We start from the raw sequence: 17,976 nt of genomic DNA, 5'->3' as shown, positions 1-17,976 counted from the left end.
TGCCTTTAGCTCCTTGGGTACTTTCTCTAGCTCTTCCATTGGTGGCCCTGTGATCCATCCAACAGCTGACTGTGAGCATCCACTTCTGTGTTTGCTAGGCCCCGGCATTGTCTCACCTTGCACTTCTATAGGCAAGACAGATTTTGGGGTCGAGGTTTTGTGGGTGGGTTGATGTCCCCCTCTCTCCTCTGGAAGTTGGACATGATTCTTTGGGGGCGGGAGTATTTTATTTATTTACATTTCAAATGTTATCCCTTTTCCCTATTCCGCACTCCCTCCTGCTTCTAGGAGGGTGTACCCCTACACACTCACCCAATACCACCTCCCTGCCCACACATTTCCCTACATTGGGGCATTGAGCCTTCATGGGATGAAGGACCTCTTCTCCCATTGATGTCCCACAAGGTCATTCTCTGCTACATATGCAGCTGGAGCCATGGGTCCCTCCATGTGTACTCCTTGGTTGGTGGTTTAGACCCTGGGAGCTCTGGTTGGTTGATATTATTGTTCTTCCTATGGGGTTGGAAACACCTTCAGCTTCTTCAGTCCTTTCTCTAACTTTTCCATTGGGGACTCCGTGATTAGTTTAGTGGTTGGCTGCAAGTATCCACCTCTGTATTTGTCAGGCACTGGCAGAGACTCTCAGAGACAGCTATATCAGACTCCTGTCAGCAAGCACTTCTTAGCATCCACAATAGTGTTTGGGTTTGGTAACTGTATATGGGATGGATTCCCAGGTGGGGCAGTCTCTGGATGGCCTTTCCTTCAGTCTCTGCTCCACACTTTGTCTCTGTATTTGCTACTGGACATGATTCTTAACCTAGAAGAAACCAAAGTTAGTTTTTCTACTGGCGTCTTGATGAATAAAATGACTGCGCAGAGCCTTAATCACCCTCAGCTTTGTTTAATCGAATCTCCATGAGATATTTTACACCCAGACGTCTTTTTGGGGAGAGGAGGTGGGGCTTTATATTTTAAACCTTACCTGTGTGTTAGCATTTTATTATTTCAACTTCCATACCAGATTTTTAAAAAAGATTATATGTTTATTCTTTCTCCCCTGAAGTACATCTTTTAGAGATTTTGTGTGTGTGTGTGTGTGTGTGTGTGTGTGTGTGTGTGAGGTAAATGTGCTTAACCCTGTTTCTTATTTGTTTGGTTTTTTTTGTTTTTTTTTCAAGACAGGGTTTCTCTGTATAGCCCTGGCTGTCCTGTAACTCACTTTGTAGACCAGGCTGGCCTCGAACTCAGAAATCCGCCTGCCTCTGCCTCCCGAGTGCTGGGATTAAAGGCGTGCGCCACCACGCCTGGCTTTAACCCTGTTTCTAAGAACTTCTTATTGCAGTCTCTGTTTTGAGAGTCTTCTGCTGTTTATTCATGTGTTTATTTGTTTATCGGTTTCCAGGGACGGAATTTGGAGCCTCCCTGTTGCTAGCCAAGGACTTTACTACTGAGCTCTACACGCCCAAACTGTGTGTGCTTTGTTTGTTTGTTTTGTTTGTTTTATTATGGTATTTGTTGTGTTTGTGGATGCGTGCCTAAGTGTATATCTGTTTACCACATGTGTACAGTGTCCTGGGGCTGTAGTTACAGGTGGTTGTGAGCTGTCGTGTGGGTGCTGGGGATCACACCTGGTTCCTTCAGAAGAGCAGCCAGTGCTCTTCACTACAGAGCCATTACCCTAGTCCTCTGTCCAGACTTTCGATTGGTCTTCCCACTGACATTACAGTGCCTATGTTTTATTTGCTAGAGTAAGGCACTACTTTCAGATGGACCTGAGAACCCACTTTCTTTCCTTGATTTATTTCTTATTCCTCAACTGTTTAATTTCTGTGGCCATAGTTCTTATCTTTAGAAATTCTGTTAATTTGCATGTTTTTTTAATGCACTTTAAAAAAATAATAATAATTGCAGCCTGGTTGTTTGACGTTTCGTATCAGGTAGCTGGATTTCCGGTGTTCCTTGAAGTCTTCTGCCCTCACAGGGATTTGCTCTGTGTTTGTCTGTTTGCTTGCTTGTGGCTGTGCACAGCCTAATGCATGCTGGGTAAGAGCTTTCACACTGAATTACATTTCCAGCCCTCTGGTGTCTAGCAAGGCTGCCTTTGGCTTCCTGCTTTAGCATGGCCCACTTGTGCACATTCTGTGATGCCAGTGAGGGTTGGCATTACTCCCGTCCCCTGTCCCTGCAATGAAAATCCAGAAAGACCTTGTGCTGGTGCGTTGGTTTGAGTGAAAACGAGCCCCATAGGCTCATATCTCTGAATGTTTGGTTCTCAGTTTCCACTGTGCTTTCCCGCCGTGATAATCTGGGCTAGCTCTCCTAAAGCTGTAAGCAAGCCCCAGTAAAGTGCCTTTCTTTGACAAGCTGCCTTGGTCATGGTGTCTCTTCACAGCAACAGAGCAGCAACTAGGACAAAAGGTGATCATAGCCTGAGGGAAGAGACCTGTCTTGCTCCCTTCTACTCTCTCCTCAGGTTGTCCTGACCCAGAGAGTCGCTTCCTTTCATGTGGTTTCAGGAGTGTGAGTCTCAGATAGGAATCTGCATGTTCAGGTTCTGTGTGAGAAGGGGTTGATGCATAAGGATCCAGTGGTGGACATTGGACCTGAGCATTCACTGGGAACATGCAGAGCTACTAAGAAGTAGAGGCTTGAGCTCAGGCCCTGTTCCCTGTCTGTGGAATCTATGATTAGCCAATCCTCAGGGGTCCAGCATTTGTGGTCCCCCAACCCCGTGTGTGTGTGTGTGTGTGTGTGTGTGTGTGTATGTGTGTGTGCGTGTATGCATGAATTTATGTGTGTGGGCATGGGTATAGTTACATGTAAATACAGGCATGGATATGCATGTGTCTGTGTGAGTGCAGGAGCCCCTTGTTGATGGCAAGAACCCTCCTCCAGATTACTAGCCCTCATGACCTAGTCTGTCTGAATTTCACTTCCTCCTCCGCCCTCACCTCCAAATGCCACCCCATTGGCATTGGGATCATAGTTCCAATGTAAGGATTGTAGGGAATAACTAGCCCATAGCGATCACCATATTTGTCCAACATATAAAGGATAAAGATGTATATGAAATACCACAGCAGCAATAATACAAATTCCATTTATTGAGCCAAGGCCATGATGTGCACTCTGAGACTGCTCAGTACACATACACAGTACATACAAGGTATACACAAGGTCTGTGCTTACCTTGTGCCGCCTCACTCCAAAGGCGCTCAACCATGACTATTCATGGTGACCCCTGCTTTCTTCTGCTATTGTGTGACAGGGCACAGCCTCTCCAGTGAGCAGGGCAGCAGTGCTGAGACAGCTCCGGAAGAGGGCGAAGGACCGGACTTGGAGTCTTCTGATGAGACAGATCACAGCAGCAAGGTGAGAGATTTTCATTTTCACATCCCATGTCCTGCAGGATCACAGCTGACAGGCCACCCCGACAGCTGTGTGTGCTCAGGTGGGCTCTCCGTGGGATACAGTGTTTTTACTTCTGAGATGTTACTAAATAGCTGGATATGAAATCTAAATCACAGCCTCTGTAACAAACCCATGTGGGAGAATATAGGGCAGAAATCACTTGTAATGAATTGAAGGCCTCTTTCTTTAATTTCTGCCGCGGCTGGAGCTCCCCGTTAATGCCGTAATTTCACCCCATTTCCTTCTTCTGTCTTCATTTGTGGAGGATGAAGCATCGTCCTAAGTGTGCATAATTGAGTCAGCAGTGCCTTCTGCCACTTAGGGGCTCCGTAATGAGCCGCATTTGAGCAATCTGCTCTCAGCTCTTGTTCAAGGTGCACTCTTCTACGTTAAAGGGAAAGGAAAAGGTTTTTTATTAAGCCAGTTATACTGTTCTAAAGTCGAAGACGGTGAGCAAAAACTTTCTTTTGCTGCTCTGGTGTGAAACAGTGTGACTGTTGCCCGGGACTCTGCATGGGTCTGTGCTCTTTTACCAAGTGCTGTGTGCGCAGCAGCCCCTTTGCTCCTCAGTCCCCACGGCCAGAAGACAAGTTCTCAGACGGAGTCACTGTGTTGGTTCCTTCTCTGGTGCTGTGATAAAACACCCTGACCGTGATCTACTTAAGGGAAGGGAAAGGTTTGTTTCATCTTAGGCTTTTCAGGTCATAGCTGATAGAAGTTAAGGCAGGACCCTGAAGCAGAAACACGGAAGAGGTGTTTGCGGTTTGCTCGAGGGCTCCTGCTTAACTAGTTTGCTTCCCTCCCCGTCTCTCCCTTGGGTATTCAGACCTAGTTGGCCTCGAATTCATAGACATCCCTTTGCCTCTACTTCTTTAGTGCTAGGATTAAAAGCTCCACTACCATGTTTGACTTACTAACTTATTTATAGAGAGTCCAGGACAATCTGCCTAGGGATTGGTGCCACCCATGGTGGGCTAAACCTTCCCACCTCAGTCACCAATCAAGACAGTGCCTCACAGACTTGCCCAGAGGCCATGCTGATCTGGCAGTCCCTTCTCTCCCATGACTCTAGTCTTGAGTATGGTTAAGACTTAGGGCTAATAAGGACAATCACCTTGTAAGACTCTGTTGGTCTCTCCAACTGCTTAGTCTATTCCTTGACACTTAACAAGTCACTTAACAAATTAAACAAATAAACAAATATCAGAGGCCAGAGAGGGAGTTGGATCTCCTGGTGATATAGGATGTTGTAAGGGGATACTCTTGGGCAGTGAGAACTGATCTCTCTGGTCCTCTGCAAGAGCAGGTGCTGGTTGGTTTTTGTTTGTTTGTTTGTTTGTTTTGGTCAGGTTGACATAGGTTTGAGTCATCTTGGAAGTAACATCAATTTAAAAAAAAAAATGCTCCTATCAGATTGGCCTGTAGGCAAGCCTTTGTGCCATTTTCTTGGTTAATGACTAATGCAGACCCAACTCATTGTGGGTGGGTGGTTCCACCCCTCTGCAGGGGTCCTCCATGGTATAAGAAAGCAGGCTGAGGAAGCCATGGGGAAGCTTCCTCAGTGGCCTCTGCTTCAGCTCCTGACTTCCCTCAGGATGGACTGTGTGACTCAAAAATACAAGGCAAATAAACCCTTTCATCTCCAAGTTGCTTTGCATGGTGTTTATTACAGCAAGGAAGTCCTGAGACCACTGAGCTCCTGTTAGCACCTGCTGGTAGGTTAAGTTTCTCATTTAAGAGGTTTGAAAGCAGAAATTTCAAATTGTACTGGCAGATCTTGGTGACTGGGCTCCACTGTATATTAATCAATTAAAGCCACACTAATTTTATCTTTTGGATATATCGGGTACCATTTCATTTCATCTTGACAACACTCCTGGAAGAGATGCCACCCAGTTCTATTTTACAGAGGAGAGAGACACTATACAGTCCTGTGGTATTGAGAGGAAAAGAAAAAAGAAGAAAAGAGAACAGTCTTGTTCCAGGCCTTGTGTTATTGGTGCCCCCTCCATTTAAATCACCCGAGACCAGGTTGTTTTGTGCTGGCATTGAATACCAGGCTTCACGAAAGAGGGAACTCATTTATCAGTGGAGCTAGAGGCCAATTAGATACACAGCCATGAACCATTTAACAGGCTTCCTAACGCTTAATCTTCTTAAAGTGCCTCTTGATTAAGGTTAACCGCTTTGGTTGCATCGACTGTCTTGGTGTGTGAATTCATTCATTTTGAAGTGTATGCTGCTGTAACCTGGGAGGGAAGATTAAGCCTCATCAGAATGCACACACATTCATCAAGCAGAGAGAGACTTACCTAGTAAATAAATAGAAACTGGGTGGAGACAAGGAACCCGACCCCTAACTTGACCACCTGATGGAAGAGGCTGACTGCTGCAAATTGTTTTCTAACCTCCACACACGGACCATAACAAGCACGCCTGCCCCCCAACAGAATAATGAAATGAATTCTTTTTCCTCCTTGTTTCTTTTTTTTTTTTTAAAGACAGGGTCTTACTGGCCCGCCTAGAGCTCACTATGTTGACCTGACCCCACTGGCCTCAAACTCATAGAGATCAGCCAGCCTTCTGGGATTAAAGGTGTGCACCACCATGGCCCGCTGTGTTATCAATTTTTATTCTGCTGGGAAGCGTGAGGCCGGAGACCCCATGATTGTCTTCTTCCTATTTATTTTTTTATTTTCATTTTATTATTATTATTATTATTATTATTATTATTATTATTATTATTATTATTATTTTGCTGTTTCCTTCCAAATGAGCCGGATGGAGGGGAAAAGCTGTCGCTGTTCTCTGTCCTTTAAATGCGGTTTGGCCGTGCCCGGCCGTTTGGAGCTGAGCAAGTGGGTAATGGTGAGCTTGTTCTCTGGAGATGATTCAGGAATGTGGCACTGATGGGTGGCGTTGTCACAAGGCAGGGGACTGTAGTCACCTCTCCCTTTGTCACTGCCTCCTTCCTCTGGTGGCATGGTGACAGCCTCAGGTCTCCTCATCCACTGGGTGACTTACTCCCCTTTACAGCTTCTCCTTGAAAACTCTTGCTTGTGGAATAAAATGCTAATTAACCGAGGTCAGAGGAGCCCAGCGTCCTGTCCTGCGTTCTGGGCTCCCTGGTGGCTCTGGCTTTTCTGAGTTTTCCAGTTAGAAAATGTATTAGAATAATTTTTTTTTCTGACTTTTTCATTCACTACCACATATCGTTCCCTTTTCACACATGTTGTAATCACCTGGGAAGTATCAGTTTTTGTATCTAAGCATCTGTGTAAAATGCGGCAGGGCAGGGCGCGCCCCGTTGTGGTGGGGAGCCTCGAAGTTGCGCTATCTGGGCACTTTTAATATTCCTGTGCCATTCGAGACGCTAGCCAATCAGCTGATCCCACTGGCTGCAGGGCAGAGCCACCCGCATCTGGGGAGGCGTGCTGGGCTTTGTTTTCTTGTCTGCTTTGCCTCTCTCTGGAACTTTTGTTGTTGAGCCAGGTAAAAATCAAAGCATGAGTTCTTGTCCAAGATGTAGCCGCCTTTGATAGCCTCCCAGAGCTGGAGTCGGGAAGCGGGTGCCGCTCTGGGGGGGTTGCGGCCACCGCGAGACCCGCATTGAGATGTGGTCCCAGGTCTGCTCGGGAGAGCCAGCATGGGATATCCTGGTGAGAGAGCGCTCTCAGAAAGCTGGGCTTTCTGAGTATTTTAAGAAACTTCGGCTTCCTTTCTGAACGCGCGCGCACGAGGTGCTAGGAGGAATTACCATGAGACTCTATCCCTGAGGATGTCTTCGCTGTGGAAGATCAAGCGCAAGCCCAGGGTCGAGAACGACAGGGCTGGCGACTCTATCTACCGCACCCTTCACCTGGTGAGCGAGCGCCTTGCTGTCTCTTTCCGCCCGCCCTGTGCACTGCTTTGGGGAAAACTTCCTTCCAGGCTCTATTAATGACGCTTATGCTTGTCCCACACCTCTGCATTTCATCCCCTTTTCCTTCAGGACTCCCTTGTTAACGAAGAACATAGATCGCAGTGGATGGGGGCCAGTCAGTATTTGCATGAAGTTGAATTTGTATTGGGTCTTTATATTTATTTATTTATTTATCTTTAGATTTAGGCGGTAGACAGCTGTGGCTTTTTTTATTTCATTTTTTTTTTTAAATCTTCCTAACTGTTACTGATGTTTTCCCCCTTTCCTTTTGTCTATTGAGATTTGGAACGTATTTTGTGACTGATCCACTATGCCCCTTTCCCCCACCTCCCACCTCTGACCTGGGACGGGGAAAGCAGTGTGCAGCCAGCAGCTGGGACTGTGCTTGCCCCTTTGGGTCTTCTATATGCTGACTTGCAGTGGGTAAGGACAGTTTAACATTCGCTGACCTACTTCAGTAGATCCAGCTCTGGCAGTAAACGGTAATGCTCCGCAAAGAAATGCAGAGCGGGCTCCTGGCAAGGAACGGGCTCCACAAAAGCAGCCTTCTGATACCAGTGCTGTCACTTAGTGAAACAAACTTTGACAGTCCAGGGCTTAGCTGTTCCTTGTTTGAAATTTGTTAGAAGCCACCCAAAAGCAGGTAAAGAATTATAGGAACTGTGAATGACTGTAATGCCCTCTAAAATTGTGAATTTTTTTTAGCTTCATTATTCTCCCCCTTTCCCCTCCCCCCCAAAAAAGCTTAAATAAAGGCTGTAAGATTTGAGGCCATTCTCCCTCCTTTCTTTTAAATCCGTGGGCAGTGTTAAATCGGTCAGAGTCAGAACACTTTCAGAAGTTGCTCATCTGCAGGCCAACGACGGTGCCTTTGGTGGTTGCATAACAGGAAGGCTTAAGCAGCTGGGTGGCTCCAGTTGATAGAGTGTCCTCAGGAGTCTGTCGCCTCTTCTGTTGTCCTTTCTTTTCATCTTGAACGGGGTCGGGGGAGAGGATGTTATAAACACCAGGCCTCTCTCACACCGCCAGGAAAGTGGCCCTGCTCCTCCTTTGTTGTCTTGCCTCCTTGTGTTGGCTAATTCTCCCTTTTGTCTGGGGGCAGGCACCTCTGCCCCCTTCAACAGTTTAAAACTCTCCAGTGCCCGCGAGTGCTGCTCTTTGGTTTCTATGGTGACCGGTCCTCAAGTGCAGAGTGTCTTGTGCTCCCTACTGCAAGTACCTGCCCCTCTTTTTCTCCTTGAGCCCAGGCTGCTCTCAGCGGGAGCATGTTGGGAACTTCCCACCCAGGCTGCCTGGCTGGGTGTGTGAGTGACCCATAGCCTCCCGATAGCCAGTGATGGATGGATGGGCAGGTCTTCCTCTCTCCACGCTGCACCGCTGCAGGTGACGTGGACAGGGTCCATATTGACCTTGTGGCGTTAGGAATTTGGCCACAGTGGAAGGCAGATGTAGGGAGCTGGAGATTTAGCTGGCCAACCATATGTGAAACTGATAGCTTGAGAGAGCCCAAAGGAGCACCATTTCGTAGGTGCTTGAAAGGATATTTTGGGGGTAATATTTTAACCAACCAAAATTCTCAAACCTTATAGTATCCTTTAAATTCTCTCCAAACAGAAACATGCTACTCATTATATCTCCATGTATTATGAAAGTTTTATTCGTTTTCACGTAACATGTATTAGCAGTGGGGGGAAAAAGGCACCTACTTCAAAGTCAGTACCTTAGGACACACCCGGAAGCCTGTATCACGAGTGAGTGAGCAGAATGGTGTGAGGGGTCCCGTTCAGCTTCAGAGAACACTCAGAAATGGCCCTAACGAGGAAGGAGTGGCTGAGGCTGAGCCTAAGCCCTCTAAAGGGAAACTGAGGAACAGCCTCCCTTTTATCTTTAGGGGCTACATCTTGAGACTCTCAGTGGATGCCAGAAGCCGTGGCTGGGTGCACAGTAGCAATTCCTGCATGTACTGGGTTCCTTACGCACACACGCTGTTGATGAAGTTTAATGTTAAATTAGGCGCATTAAGAGATGCGTGACAACTAATAGAGCTGTTGTGCACAAAACATAAGAGCATAAAACACAATGCACTTTGATAAAGATTTTGCAAGCAGGGTGTTCCCTGGAAGAGCCAAGACAAATTTAGTGTTTTCCACTGATAGTGCAAAACTGAGAAAGTCACCCCAAAGATAAAGTTGGATAATCACACTTAATGTATGTGTATGCTCGAATATATAAGTATGTAGACACACACACAGAGAGAGAGAGAGAGAGAGAGAGAGAGAGAGGAGAATAGCCAGGCTGCTTAGGGAAACCATCCAGGAAGGCCTCTGGTTGTGGGGATGCAGAGCGGCAAGACTGAGATGCTACCTCACAGAGACCAAGGCGCTCCCTTGTCCACACTCTGGCAAGTGGATATCTTTGGGTATTCATGATACCACGGAGGAATCAAAACCTCAGAAATCCCATTCCACACCTCCTGTATTTAGCCTGCGCGCAGTGACCCAGTGTGATGGGTCATGTCTTTTGGGATGCCCTGCTTCTGGTGTATGTGAGAACCTCTTACGACGCTGGCTGCCTTTGTGCAGCCGAGGGTTCTGTGTGGAGTGGTACCCAGAGTCACCTGGGTAACCGTCTCAGTGCTGAAAGTACAGGAAAGGGTATTTTACTGATAATTGGGGTTTGGTGCCGAGTGCGTTTGTCATGGGAACTGTGTGTGAAGGACAGCCAGCTGTGGTTGCAGATGGAATTGCACAGGTGCATGGTGCACACAGTGGTGCCATGTTACAGATGGAATTGCACAGGCGCATGGTGCACACAGAAGTGCCATGGGCGCCTTTGTTTGTTAGCCTCCTTGGCCAGGTGGCAAACCAGAGCAACCCCGGGAAATTTGTGTTAGGATGGGGGCTGGGCACTCACTCAGCTTTTATCATCTTCTGCACGTGAGATTTTCTCCAGAAGGGCACAATTTTTATTCCCTCGTAACCACACTGTCTTAATTACCATTAGATCATTAAAAGGGGACGTGAACATTATGTTAAGATGACTATATTTGTTCCCCTTGTTTCTATTTTTATGACAAAGCCCAATTTGACTATATCAAGATAACCCCAAGTTAGTGAAGTCCTATCATAACTAATTCCATTGTTTCTGCACAAAGAGGCTTTGGTGAAAACCGGCAGTCTCTCCTTTTTAGCAGCCTTACTGAGATAACACTCACATAGCATACAGAGCAGCCCATTTGGGTGAGCCTTCTGTCACCTAAGGGATATTACACGTCTAAACCCCACGGTTCCCTGGAGGGTACTGAAGAGTACCTGTGACAGGTGACATGCTCTTTCTGGCAGGTAGCGGAGTTAGCAGTAGCCATAAATAAGCCATGGCAATTATAAGAGACTTGGAATGCCTGCTGTGTGAAGCACAGTCCAGGCTCTGAGCTTTCCTGCCCTGTGCTGCCCCTTAGGAACCTCAGGAGGTTCTGAGTAACTCTGCGTTGTCTTTTGCATATGCAAATGACCCTTCACTGTATCTATAGACCAGGTCTTAGTGTTCCTGCCTTACTTATTTGAGAAAAGGATGTTCTCCCTAGGTGATAAAGGAATAATTTTTTTTTATCCGCACCTGAGATAGACAACAAGGGGATTGAAGAGAAATGTAAGGTGGAAGGTATCCACCCAACGTGATTGATTCATGTGCATTTGACAGACAAATAAGGTTCCTTGCTCCAAAACAGTGCCTGGGGCAGTCCATTCCACCAGACCTTTGACCTCTGCACCCAGGAAACAGAGACAGGCTAGCATGTCTTTGAGTTCGAGGCCAACTTGGTTTACATAGTGAGTTCCAGGACATCGAGGGCTATATAGTGAGACCTTGTCCTTAAAAACCATCCCAAGCCAAATCCCAGGTCCTTCCGATCCCACCATAGGTCCCCATTTAAAGGATCTGAGCCATGTCATTGGGGTGGTGAGGAGAACGGGGCTTCAGTGAGCTAAGCTGCTGAGCCCACTGGGTTTTTCATCAGCTTACACTGCAGACAGCCGTTGCCATCACTCTGTAGGGTGGAACTGGAGAATCCTAAACTTGAGATGGAGAAAGCAATCTTGGGCAATCACTGCAGCCTTCCCCTCCGTCTTGTCCTGAGCTCCACAGTGGCCTGTTTCAGGGTCATTCGCCTTCTGTTCAGAGAAGAAGCTGGAAACAGCAGAACTCACAAAAACACAGCCATCTGTCTACACGTGGGAGTTTCTAGTGGCTACAGATAGACATTGTCTTCCAGCAGGCTACATAAGTGGACAGTGTATGGAACAGCCTCGGGACTGAATGGGAAGCCTTGTTCTTTGTGTCGGGCAGCACTAATCCCATGCCTCTGTCTTCTCCTTTGTCAGGTTCTCATGGAGGGGTCTAGGCTTTGGGCTGGGGCAGTAGCTTGGTGTCAGAGCACTTGATTCTGAGGCCTGGGTTTCATTCCTTGGTAGCATTTCTCTATACACTCCCTGGCTGTCCCCACACTCCCCCACACCCTAGTACCCCTTAAAATCACAGGCTCTGAGATGTGCTTAGGTAGTTCAAATCCCAGGTCCGCTGTGTCACCTTGAATGAGTTACTTAACCTCTCTGGGCCTCCTTTGTTTCAGCTGGTCAGTAGGAGTTATAGCCCTTCTTACACCCTGTGAATGAGTATTAATACAATAGTGTGCCCGAGGGGAAGTGAGCTCTCACTCACTAGCATTCCTTACATTGAAAAATGCCTTGTGGGGGACGGGGTTATGGGGCAGCAAGGCTCCCTGCTGAGAGGTGACACTATCTGCTGTGCCCCACAGAGCACAGAACAGGTTGCAGCGTTTTGCCGGAGTCTGCACGAGATGAGCCCCTCTGACTCAAGCCCGTCCCCTCAGGATGCCACAAGCCCTCAGCTGGCAACCACACGACAGCTGTCGGATGCGGATAAACTGCGTAAGGTGATCTGTGAACTGCTGGAGACTGAGCGCACCTATGTGAAAGTACGTTTGCCTCCCGGGTGCCCAGCGTCCTCAGCCTCCAAACCCCTCAGCCTCCCAGCCTCCAAACCCCTCAGCCTCCCAGCCTCCCAGCCTCCAAACCCCACCCCCAACCTTCCCCCCATCTCTACACACACACACACACACACACACACACACACACACACACACACACACACACGCAAGCCTCAAGGCCTTACCGACCTTCTCTTAAGGAAAGAGTGAAGGGGGCCATTGCCTGGGTGTAAACCTACACGGAGGTCCAATTATGGACATGGAGATCTTGATTTCTTTTACAGAACTAGAATATTGATTAACATTGATTGTTAGTTGTTATTTTATATATTCATACGGTTGGTGGATATTAAATCATCCTTCTGACTTTTCTAACTGTATTATAAGCTGCTGCTATATCTGGATTTAGGGCCTGGTGAGATGGTTCACTGGTTATGAGCCTGTGCAAGCAGAAGGACATGAGTCCCAGGGAAGGCTCACATCTGTTTCCTGTGTGTTAGTAATTGTTCTGTTCCTACCCCAGTCTGACAGCAGAGCGATCCGGTTGCTTTTTGTTTTTCTAAGACAGGGTTTCACCCTGGAGTCCAAACTGGCCCTGAATGGAAAGTAATTCTGCTTCAGCCTCTCCTATACTAGGATCATAAGTCTATGCAACCAGGACTGGCCATCCATTTTAACTGCTCCCATTTTAGTCTAAACACAGCTAAATATTGTAAGTTTAGCATATTGTGACCCGCAGGCAATATCCAACCTTGCTGCCTGTTTTTGCAAATAAAGTTTTATCGGGACACCGTCATGTCCATTTTGTACGTAGCTGCCTAGCCCCAGAGTATAACGTGAGCTTAAGAGTTGATTTCCGAAGTGCCCATGGGGCCTGCAGGGTCTGTGCTCCTTGTAGAAGAAGCCTGCTTCTTCCTGTGGTAATGGGCTTTCATCCCTGGCTCCTCAGAGTCCGGAACACAGTTTGTCTTTCAATCCCATAGATTCCTTGCAGACTTTGAGGTATGCTAATGAAGTGTCCTTCCAATTTGTAGGACTTAAACTGCCTCATGGAGAGATACCTGAAGCCCCTGCAGAAGGAGACCTTTCTCACCCAGGATGAGGTATGGTGGGGCTGTGTTGATCTTGTGAGGTTCACACTGCTGTTGACCTGCTAGTGAGGAGTGGGAGACTGAGCCCTTCTAACACTGAGGCGGGGGTGCATCTTGATCCATTGGGTCACAGCAGGTCAGATGCAGCTTGTTAAGTCTTGATGGACACTTGGGACAAGAGCGACTGCCCTATTCTCTAAGAGTAGACTCTTTAGCACTCAGAAACCGTGCAGTCAGGCCCAAGTAAAGTTGGTGAACCCTCATGTGATACAGGGTAGATTCCATTCTTTTTTGTTTTCTAGCTTGATGTACTTTTTGGAAATTTAACCGAAATGGTGGAGTTTCAAGTCGAGTTCCTTAAAACTCTAGAAGATGGAGTAAGACTGGTCCCTGACTTGGAGAAGCTTGAGAAGGTTGACCAGTTCAAGGTAAGCCAGGTCCTTAAGCTGCATAAAGCCACCCCTCTGTGCTGCTGCTGCCTGTCTTGTGGGTCAGGCTGAATGCCTGACGCTGTGCTGCAGGCGGAGCTCTGAACTTCAGGAGCGTTGTCTGATGCCGTGGACTTGATTAAACGTATTTAGCTGCCAGTGTCTCCTTTGGAAGCAGCATAGACCTGAAGGTTACGTTAGCTAGTAACAAAATTAAATTAGTCCCTTGGGTCTCTTAGTAAGGAGAATCCATGTTGTCCTGGGGAATTTTGATGGACATAGTGATCCCTGTCCAAATGCACAGTGTCCTTGTGGTCTTGGTGATGATTGTGACTATGGCCCCCGGAAGGGTTACTCACACGTGGCTCAGTTCCTCTCCCTAGGTTCATATTCCCTGGCAGGAGTTTCCTGTGCCAAATTTCAAATCAACAAAACTCAATGATGTGTGTGCTGGCTTACATGTCACACCTCCTGTGCTTTTAACACTAGGATCAGCTGTGATGTCATTGACAAAGCGCCACCCATATTTAAAGTATAGGATCTGAGAATATATATATATATATATATATATATATATATATATATATATACATGTACATATATATATTATCACATATATATGTGTGTGTGTGTATGTGTGTCTGTATACATACACACTAATACACGAGCACATATACACACCAACACACACATGCACACGCACAGACACATACATATACACACACATATGTGCACACACACACACACACACACACATTCCTAAGTGCCTGTGAAGCCGTCACTATAGTCAGGGCAATGACATAATCATCTTCAAAAGTCAGTTCCTGTCACTTGTGATTTCCTGCTCCTACCTCGCACTGCCTCCCACCCGCAGGCAGCTATGATAACGTGAGCTGGTTCACATCCGGCTGATGGAACTTCCTCTTGGGACTCTGCAGTGCATGCTAGACTGTGGGGCCTTCCACAGTCCTGCAGGTGACAGCACAGGGCATCTGCAGTAGGAGTCTCTCCCATCATGTGCAACACATATCGGAGATAACTTTTTTCTGGTACCTGTATGACAAACACTTGGTAACCGCTACTGTGAATAAAGTGGTGTTGTTTTGTGATTCTTCCCAGCTTTTCCTGTCTAATTTGTGATCATGACTCGGATAGCCACATCTTACATAGACCTGTAGCCGTGGCCCTGGAGAAGTAGAGGAAGAGGTGAACATGAAGGAAGAGACTTCAAGTCTCTGATTACCGTGGATGCCAATTACGTGTGGTCTAAAATAGACATTTCCTTTATTAGTAGATGACCTGGACTTCCTCCACACTGTGTGTTGGATAAACTTTGTGTCTGTGAGCCCAGGTTATCATTCATATGTAAAGTCTTAAGCCCTTGCTTGGAACCTAACTCTTAATTATTTTTAAAAAATATTTATTATTGTTGTCATGTGTGCTGACACACGTGCCACGGTGAGCATTTGGAGGCCAGCTGGTCCTCCCCCTCCACCCTTCCACGGGTTCCAGGGAGAGAAGTTCCCAGGTTTTTATAGCAGGTAGTTATAACTGGTGACTCACCTCGTCAGTTCTGTGTTTTAATTCTAAGCCTAAATGAAGAAAGCCCCTCCCTGAGCAGGACCAGACCCTTGTGGACCTTCTGAGGCTCGCTCCTCATTCATAGGGCAAATGGGAGGGATAGAAAGCCACACACCAAGTGTATCTGCCCTAACAGGGAAGATCTGTCCCAGGGTGATTGATCACCTCGGGGCAGCATGTCCAGGCTGAAGAGATGACGCCTGCTTTCTACACTTGAACGTCTTCTGCGTTGGTGTCGCTTAGGTTCTTGTCTGCTCCCTGGGAGACGACGGAGGGGCTTAAATGCTTTGGAAGGCCCGGAGACTGGGGTTGGTGCAGAGTGAGGCAGAGGTGATCTCCTCCTGTTCTCGCCTCGTCTAAATGAGAAGGGGCACGAACCCATCTCACTTCTTCTCTTTAATCTAGAAAGTGCTGTTCTCTCTGGGGGGATCCTTCCTGTACTACGCAGACCGCTTCAAGCTCTACAGTGCCTTCTGTGCGAGCCACACAAAAGTCCCCAAGGTCCTGGTGAAAGGTAAGGCAGGGTCCGGTGGTTTGGACGGGTGTGCTGGTTGCTGGTTCGCGTATGTGTGGGTGGCTGTGGTGGATGGCTCTTGGAGAGAAATCCGAGAGGCGCCGGTGTGCGAGGCTGACATCCCGTATGCCACAGTGTTGGTTTTGAGGAGAGAGATGTATTACTGTCTTAAATTCATCATTTATGAGTTTTCTTGCACTGGAAGTTTTGACTGAGCCATCTTGGGCCCGATTCAGCAGGTCTTCCTGCAGTGGTGTGCAGCCCCCTTTACCCTTCCTTCTCATTCATTTCTGTGATGACCACTGTGCTTCTCCAACTCCGTTCCGGAAGGTCGTCTTTCACGAGCTTGTTTTCATGCGTAGGTGTGTGCCAGCGGCCATCAGTGTGACTACCGAAGGATTTCAGTTATTCGTGAAAATTACTCTTAGTGTAGTTATTCTTACACAGTCCAAAGTATAGTTTTTATGTTGGGAGAGTTCTCTTACTGCCCCCTCCACTTCCTTTCTCCTCTCCTTCTCTCCCTTTCCCTTCTTCCTGTTCTTTCTCCTTTCTACCCACCTCTATTTTCTCCTTCCCCCTCCCGTCTCTTCCCCATCCCCTCTCCTTGAGAATCAAACCTTGAATGCATTATGTGTGTAAGACAAACACTGCCTGCCCCTGTGCTGCACTTCTGGACACTTTCCTTGGAGGTTTCGAAGATATATAAACTTTCTGCAGCCTCCACAGTTCACTGTGTGGTGGTCATCGACAGGCGAAAGCTGATCTCTCAGAGATAAGAGAGGAATGGCAGTCACCAGAGGCAAGGGGGACTGGATGGGTTCCTAGGAAGAGGACGGTTAGCAGGTAGATAGATAGTGCAGCTAAAGGGGAGGGATATGGTCTGTGTGCACAGAAAGGCTCTAGCACAACGGGCAGGTAGAGCGCTCACCCTATGTGCAGAGAGCTAGCCGTGGGGTCAAGCCCCAGCTCCTGCAAGAGAAAAATCAAAGCGTGTGGCGGAGTGGTGGTGGGTAACACTAGTTAGAGGAAACAGTGTTATCGACACAAATCGGTGAGGCTGTTTTTGACGGGTATTCTGATCATTCCCACCAGTCATCGTGTAAGTATATATAAAGATAGCACAGCCTACCGCTTGGCTTTGTGTAATTACTGCAGACCCATTTTAAAACCTGTGTCTGGTCCCTTGTGGCAGCACCCATCTGTAACTCCAGCACGCAGCAAACTGAGACAGTAGGTAGGTCTCGAGTTCAAGACCAGCATAGACTATCTGGCTAGACCTGGTCTTTTTTATTTTTAATCCAGTTTATTTAAAGGTTTTCACCTTTGGTGTCAGTGTAGTGCTTACCATGTGTGTCACCCTCTGCTGCAGACAGAGGGGGTGCTTTGGAGGGTGGAATCAGTGGAAGGTGTGGCTTCAGAATGATCTATGGAAACGCGGGTGCTTCACCTCAGCATTGCTCTGTGGTTGCCAAGAAAGCCGCTGCTCATCACACTTGGTCTTAGCCAAAAGGCCGAGAAGCGATGCCTCTGCTCATCAAATGCCTGGATGAATGATTTCCATATGTTGGGTTGATGTTTGCTGCCCAAGAGGACCAGCTTCACTTCATTGAACTTTAGGAAATGCTAGAGTAATGCAGGTCTCTGGGTGACAAAAGACCCTGTCCAGGACAGCATGAGGCAGGCATGCTGGGAGTGCTAGTCTAGGCAGCAGGGTTCTCAGAATTTCCCTGTCATGTGGTCTGATCTTAATCCATTTTCACAGTGCTGTGTTGGCTGTGTGGGTGTGTTTCTTTTAAAACCTTTATTGATTGCTAATCATTATTGGAATGCCAGAATAGCCGTTATTAGAATTTTTGCTCTGTAGTGAAGGTATGCATGCATAATCATTTTCCAAGCAGTTAGTACTTTTAAAATCATTCAGTTAAATTTTGCCTGTGTAGATTTTTTTTCTCAATTCACTAATATTTTCTCGAATCTGAAAACCATACCTTCACTCCCAATTGTCCCATAAAACAGTAGGC

General features: G+C 47.2%; 1 protein-coding gene across 9 annotated transcripts in view; it reads left to right on the top strand.

Annotated features, from left to right (window-relative positions):
- Tiam1 (T cell lymphoma invasion and metastasis 1) overlaps nt 1-17,976 on the top strand; it is a 348,780-nt gene that overhangs the window by 310,284 nt on the left and 20,520 nt on the right. For 8 of the 9 annotated variants that reach the window (XM_029470566.1, XM_029470562.1, XM_029470564.1 and 5 more), the window contains 5 exons: nt 3,272-3,375; nt 12,150-12,329; nt 13,376-13,444; nt 13,735-13,860; nt 15,847-15,955. In XM_029470566.1, the coding sequence (XP_029326426.1) occupies nt 3,272-3,375; nt 12,150-12,329; nt 13,376-13,444; nt 13,735-13,860; nt 15,847-15,955 (588 nt within the window). Of the gene's footprint in view, nt 1-3,271; nt 3,376-6,842; nt 7,277-12,149; nt 12,330-13,375; nt 13,445-13,734; nt 13,861-15,846; nt 15,956-17,976 lie in introns of those variants that run through there. The other variant, XM_029470568.1, reaches the window with a different exon arrangement.

Source organism: Mus caroli, chromosome 16 (assembly GCF_900094665.2).
Source record: "Mus caroli chromosome 16, CAROLI_EIJ_v1.1, whole genome shotgun sequence".
NCBI classification, from domain to species: domain Eukaryota; kingdom Metazoa; phylum Chordata; class Mammalia; order Rodentia; family Muridae; genus Mus; species Mus caroli.
The sequence above is the reverse complement of the archived record's forward strand: the minus strand, read 5'-3'. Positions and strand labels throughout refer to the sequence as shown.